Genomic DNA, 6832 nt, shown 5'->3' with positions numbered 1-6832 from the left:
AAGAAAACATGCACAATGAATGAAGCGAATGGAATGAAAAAAAAAGCTTCCGCACACACACTCACACTCCCATCCACACATCCACAGTCACACACATACGCACAGAGAGACAGAGAGTGAGACAAACTCAAACACCCTCAGCGTGATCCACCCCAAGCCATTGTTTGTTTTTGCTCTTTCGTGCACCAGTAAAACAAACGGAGAGAAAACGAAGGTGCGGTACCGTGCGAGCCAAACCGAACGTTGCTCCTCGAAGGTGCAGCTACGATTTTCCATCGAATCTTGCTCTGTACCCTCACTCAGATCACAACATGCGCATACACTCTCGCATCTCGTGAGCGCTGGAAAACGTATGTGGAAAAATGTTGTCGAAATGTTGGTGCGAAAAAACACACGTGCGTTTTTCCATCGTACAGTTTTGGAAAGAGTTTTTGGAGTAGAAAAATTAGTAAACCAAAATGCACCGAAGGTAAGGTGGCTGATTGGACCTTGAAATGATTTGAACAATCAAAAAGTAATTTTAAAAAATGGTGAACAACATGAACATAATTGCGAGAATACAGAAACAAATAACAGGTAATAGGTGGTGTACGACAAGATGTTGCAAAAGAGGTTGGTTAGTGATGGACGTGTAGTGTGTGTATGTCTGAAAGTGATTAGAAGATTGATTAACACATTCACAGATAAATAGAATACACATAAAACAAATATACAAAAATCACACACACACACGACAGGTGAATAGACAGACACACACAGAGACACAAAAACACACATAGAACCACATTCCGGGACCACTACACGATCATCTCAACATCGGAAAACAAATCGGGTTGTAGTGGACCACACAGTGGAACGTAGAACGCGGGGAGGCGCTACTCACTTTTCGTAGCACTTTTGGGGGAAGCAATCTTGCGGTATCTTGGGCGCCTTGCGCCGCCCGAAACTGGGGAAAGCCATTGGATCCTCGTAGACGCCTTGCGAGTTCCGACGACCACCGACGGTGATGTCGTCCACGTAAGAAACCAGACAGTGCCAAGGCTTTCCCGCTAGATTCACTGTAAGAAGAGGAGAAGGAAAACAGCGTTTTAAGTCCAAATCCATGGCATCTCCACACTTGCCATAACTACACTCACGTGGCGCATCCGAGTCGTACGATTTGTAGGGCGTTCGCTTCGGTGTGGGATGCTGCGTACTGTCCTGCCGGGAAGTGTCACCATACGTGACCGTCTTCTTCAGTGGTGCTTTCTTCTCGGCCGTCTGGTCTCCGGGTGCCGTATCCGCTCCCGCCGGTACCGATCCCGCCTCCTGGCCAATCGTTCGCTGAAACTCCTGAATGCTGATCCCAAGCTGCCGAGTGCCTTCCATTAGCGCCTGGTTCGTGTTTTCCACGCTGTAGCTACTCTTGAGCGATAACGTTTCCAGCCGATCCTTGGAGAGATGCTTGCGCGGCAACTTCTCGCTCGACACCTTCGGCAGTGGCTGGGTCTGATGTTCCTCTTCATCTTTTGCCTCCTCAACACGCTCGATCAAGCTCAGCCGCTTGATGCGATCGAAGCTGCTGTGGAAGTCGTTCTTGCGCCGGAACACGATCGGTATGGTGCTGATCGTCCCCCCAGCCGTCGTCGTCCCGAGGCTCACGACACCGTTGGCACTTTGTGGGCTATGGTGCTCGTGCGAGGCACCGGTACCGGCCGCCGCGAACGGTGCCTGCAGCTGATCGCACAGCTTCTTGATCTCGAACCCCATGTTGAACTCCTCGTCCGTGATGTTACGCTGCTTTTCCAGGCTGCGTCGCTTGGACGCTTCACTGCGCTGTTGCTGCCCACTGGCATCCGATTGATCGGTACAACCGCTTCCACTACTACTCCCACTGCTTCGATTCGCCCCACCACCGTGAACACCAGCAGGAGCGGCATTCACACCCTCAGACCCCCGATACACCGTGCTCGACTTTGGGCGTCGCAGTTTTACGACCTCTTCCAGCAGCGGGGACCTTCCCGGGCAGCTGTCCGAGTTGCGCCGCTCGCGCTCCGGCGATGCCTGATCCGTCTGCGACTGACTACGACCCAGCGAAAGCGACTTTAAGCTCTTCAGTTCCGTCTCGAAGCTGTGTATGATCTCGTCAAACTCGGACGCCTTCACCAGCGGCTCCTTATCCTCGCTGTCCCGGCGCGACTGCAAGCTCCCATTGTCGATCGCGATCGTGGGACGTGCCGTGACCGGGCCGTGCACAGCGAAATGCGGCTTGCTACTGTCCACGGTCGCGCTGCTAATGCTACCACCCCGTCGGCACTCCAACGCTTGGAAGATCGAGTTCGAGATACTGCTCAGATTCGACTTCAAACTCCCGTTCGAGATCTTCCGATCGGGCGAGTAGATCACGTCATCCTTGCGCGAGTTCAGCAGCAAGCTCTCCGTGTCCGCATCCACGATCGCACTGCTAAACCCGACCGTTTCGCTGAAATAGTTGTTGCTACCGTCGATCTCGTCGTTCAGGAACTGGAACAGCTCCTTCTGCTCGCAGTTCAGCAGCTCGTCCTTCAGGTTCATCTGGTTGATCAGCTCGTCGTGATCGATCGAGAGCGTGTTGAGCGAGTGGTCCGACAGCCGATTAGCTGCGGCAATTGCCTTCCGCAGACTGCTGCTCGTACTCGGTGACCTCTGATGGGCGGATACGGCCCCACCGGCACCACCCATCAGCGGCGACTGCGTTGCCGACGGTAGCCCGATCGAAGCCGGCTGGCTCATCCTATCCGCGACTAAAAAATGATTATCTTCCCGCCTAGACACTACTACCGGGGTTGGCGTTTGAATGAGCGAAATGTTACTGTTCCTAAGATAGGTTGAGCCGGCATTTAGCACCTCCTGCATGAGCGGCGAGTGGCATTTGGCAGCCAGCGAGTGCGCTAGGGACGAGCTGGCACTGGACGTCTTAGACGAGATCTTGTCCAGCGATTTGCGGTAGCTGGGCGATCGGTTTAGCAGCGACTTCTGGTACTGCAGGTACGCCTCGTCGTACGGTTGGGCCGTGTCAGCAATGTGTATCGAGCGGTCGTTCGGATCAAACCCGGCGTCCCTCGAATCCCCCACCCCGAGTGGTCCGATCGGTTCGTCTTTGCTCTGCTGCGTCCCAAACCCGGAAGACATCTGGTGCAGAATCTTGCGCTCTACCTCGGTTATCTGCGGTGGACCACCAGGGTGTGCCGACTGCTGGTGGTGGTCGTCACGGGGCAACGCCTGATCGTCCATCTGCGACACCGTTTCCTGACTGCCGGAGATCGTGCGCAGGGGTCGATCTTTCAGTGGAATGTCATAGCAAAAGTCCGATCCCGAGACAGGCCGATTCAGTGATTCCTGCAAAAGTGTGAAATTCAAACAGAGTTAGACCACAGAGTTCATGAGAGGTAGCTCGTATTCTAGGCATCCCAATAAACACCGATCACAGGCACATGCTTACAACAACTTGAGGCTGATCCTCTACCTGATAGCTTTGGCTATAGATTGGTCCGCCCGGGATGCGGTAGTCCACTGGCGGCACCAGCTCTTTTGGCAGGCTCATGTACTTCTGCTGCTGTTGCTGCGGTTCCGCCGACTGCAGGTCTGCTGCTGGAAGCGATAGCTGGGAGGCTGGCAGCGGCTGCAGCTCCAGTACCGTCTGCTTGTGCTTCTTCTTTTCCTCCCGCTGCTTGATCACGATCTCGTTCACTAGCTGCTCGAGCTTGGTGTTGGCGTAGTTGTCGTTCTTCTCCTTGTTGGCGTTGCGCTTCTTGCGCACAATCGAACGTATACGCTCGAAGCTGCGGGCCAGTTTGGAGTCCTCGCCCACTTCCTGCACATTGCGCGAGTTGAGTTGAGTGCAGGATTGGAAAGATAGAGTTAGATTCAACGATTCTTTGAACATGACAAGTCAATGTTGTTTTGGAACTGGAACTGTTACTATTTAAAGGTGCAAACTAGTGCTTCTGCAAGAGCGTCAACTATCTACAATTCTGTCATGTATCAAGTATCTAAGACTAATGTATCAAGTATCTAACATAACAAAAACCATAAGACTATTTACAACATTGTCTACCGCAAGTGAACTATTTTTTCCCGCAATCGTAATATACATTTAATTCATCTAACAATCTTACAGAAACATAAATACAGAAGTAAACAAAATCCCTACAAACTACTGCTAAAGAATCGGCTCTCGTGCTGCTAACGTCAAATTTGGTGGTGTTTAGAGGTGGTGTTGGAATTTTGGGATTTACCTGCTCGAAACTCTATTTCACATTGAAATCACAACACACACACACGCGGGATGGTTGTGGCACGCGGATGCAAGGAAAAACGTGCAACGCATACACAGTGACGTACGGGTTGTTTGGTTGTGTGTGTATGGAAAGAAGGTGGTGATCGCAGTACAGAAGGTAGTAGAAGTAGTAGTTTTTTGTTGTTTGTTGATGTCGGTTGAACAGTTGTGGTGGAGAATAGTAGAGATAAAGAGGTAGTAGCAACAGTAGGAGCAGTAGAGTTCGCAGAAAAAGGGGTTTCGTGAATGGAATGGACATTTGCACAGTTAAAACAATCAGCAGGCAACACACAGGAAAGGGTTTGGGATGAGCGGTTGATGGGTAAAGATAGTGTGAGTGTCCAGACATTTGCAGCGAATGGTTGCACAATAACATTGCGCACAGGTGGGGTTGTATTGAATGTTTCGTTTTAGTAATGTTCAGTTAGGTTTTGGAACCATCCACAGGAATTGGGAGAAGAAGTAGAAGTTGGTCGGGCAGTAGAGTTGATTATTTGGAGGGACGAATTTTGAAGAAAGGAGAAAGACATATATACACACATAAGTTGATAACGGTTAGATCGAATTTAGTACTTCATTCGGATGATACGGATGAGGTGGCTCGGGCGTATTTGGCGAAGTGTGATGGTGATGATGGCTGTGAGTGAGTGCGTGGAATGAAGTCTGATGTTCGGTGGTGTACAAAATATGCTTCAAAACAAAGCATGTGTCTTCTGCAGTGTGTATTTGATTCTTGAATATCTTTCCTAATGTCTTAGACTAATTAATTTAACAAACATTTTTTGTGGCATTTCTTTGCATGTTTTCTTGTTCCTGCTGCTGATCGACACATGCCATTTGGTTTGGACGAAAACGTTTTGTGTGCGATCAAGCCTTCAAAATTACAGAGTTGAGTAGTGTGTCGTCTTAAGTGGTTTAGGCACTATTGTACTGTTGTATTTGCAAATTGACATTTTATTTTAATTCCGTGTGTCTAGTAGTGTACATTGATGAATGATCATGAGGTTATGGAACGTTTCAGACGATCCTATTAGGCACTATACATTCAGGGGTACATACACTAACACATATATTCACACATACACCCACACACACACACATACATACATACAGACACATTTCTAAGGACACGCAACTAACATACACCTAATGATGCGATGAGATCAATGGAAGTCCAACACACACAAAAACACACATACACTCATGAGAGAGCATGAGCATGATGGTCAATGATGATCGCGTATGAAATGATCACCGTCAGTGCACCGCACTCTTACCTCCTTTTTCGACTTTAACTCCTCCGAATTGAAGCTGTTGAGCAACAAGGCCAAGAACAAGTTCAGCACCATAAAGTTGCCCATGACAAGCGCCGGCAGGAAGATGGCAAAGCATGACGATGCTCCTTCCTGTGAATAGGGATGTTTGTGAGGGTTAGATATAGGAATCCCACGGACCGAGCATGTCCGCCTGCCTGTACCTTCTCCTCTGCACGCATACAGTCCCACAGTGGTTCAATCCACTCGCCGCAAAGAATGCGAAAAATCATCATAAATGAGTGAAAAAAATCGTTGAAGTTCCATCTACAAGCGAAAGGCAGATATACAGATAGAGTGGATTAGTTCTTAATGGTTTCAACACGTTCCTAAGTTAACCCCGCACATACCTTGGCACCGGATCCGGTGCAAACTTGTCCGGAGTGTAGTCCTTCGAGAACAACTGCATGCCGATAACAGCAAAAATATAGATAACAATCACCAACACGAAGGTAAGATTACCTAAAGCACCTATTGTCGATATGATAATACTTAGCAGGACCTTCATCGTGGTCCATGATTGTGCTAGTTTCAGTACCCGTAACTGTGGAAGGTTAAAAAAAGAATAAACCCAATGTCACATCGAAAGGTATAGTGGGGAAGATGTAGCGAGAAGCGTCTTACCAATCTTAAACCTCGTAACACCGTCAGTCCCTCTATCAGCTCGAAGATCAGATCGAGCAAGCTAACCGAGACGATGATCAGATCGAATATGTTCCAACCGCACAGGAAAAAATCCTTCGACAGTGCCATCACCTTCAGTATACATTCTAGAGTAAAAATGGATGTAAAAACCTGCAAAAAATCGGTTGTTAGCAGGTTGTGCACTTTAAACTCATCGGCCTTGATCGGTCACCTTATTGCCAATATCCAACGCATCGCGCACGTTTGCGTTCATCCCGTGGTGTTCTAGTGCTAAAAACATTGTATTTAAAACAATACATAGTGTGATACCTAGCTCAAACAACGGATCTTTAACAATCTGATAAGGGAGAGAAAGAACAGATATTAAAAAGCAGTTTAATAATGCTGATCGCCATAATTGCTCTCAAGTGATGATAATAACGACTCAGGAGCTGTGAGCTGATTCAGAGTGAGTGAGTTAGGTGAGTTAAGCCTTTGATTCAATATCTTATATGTGGAGAGCTGAATCCTTAAAATATAGATAGTTCTCGAAGAACTCACACATCATTTATTTCCCTTTGAGTGAGTCAATAGTCGG

The 6832-nt window shown here is 48.3% G+C and overlaps 1 protein-coding gene across 11 annotated transcripts in view; it reads right to left on the bottom strand.

The window, feature by feature from the left end:
• LOC1270015 (sodium channel protein 60E) overlaps window positions 1–6832 on the bottom strand; it is a 127260-nt gene that overhangs the window by 12827 nt on the left and 107601 nt on the right. For 7 of the 11 annotated variants that reach the window (XM_061644114.1, XM_061644123.1, XM_061644117.1 and 4 more), the window contains exons 17-25: window positions 6467–6592; window positions 6235–6405; window positions 5961–6154; window positions 5775–5877; window positions 5575–5703; window positions 4257–4268; window positions 3461–3832; window positions 1137–3357; window positions 884–1058 (exon numbers count right to left, since the gene is read on the bottom strand). In XM_061644114.1, the coding sequence (XP_061500098.1) occupies window positions 884–1058; window positions 1137–3357; window positions 3461–3832; window positions 4257–4268; window positions 5575–5703; window positions 5775–5877; window positions 5961–6154; window positions 6235–6405; window positions 6467–6592 (3503 nt within the window). The remainder of the gene's footprint in view (window positions 1–883; window positions 1059–1136; window positions 3358–3460; window positions 3833–4256; window positions 4269–5574; window positions 5704–5774; window positions 5878–5960; window positions 6155–6234; window positions 6406–6466; window positions 6593–6832) is intronic. The other 4 variants (XM_061644120.1, XM_061644121.1, XM_061644124.1 and 1 more) reach the window with 2 other exon arrangements.

Source organism: Anopheles gambiae, chromosome 2 (genome assembly GCF_943734735.2).
Source record: "Anopheles gambiae chromosome 2, idAnoGambNW_F1_1, whole genome shotgun sequence".
In the NCBI taxonomy this organism is placed as follows: Eukaryota; Metazoa; Arthropoda; class Insecta; order Diptera; family Culicidae; genus Anopheles; species Anopheles gambiae.
Note: the sequence above shows the minus strand (reverse complement) of the source record. Positions and strands in the feature narration are given on the sequence as shown.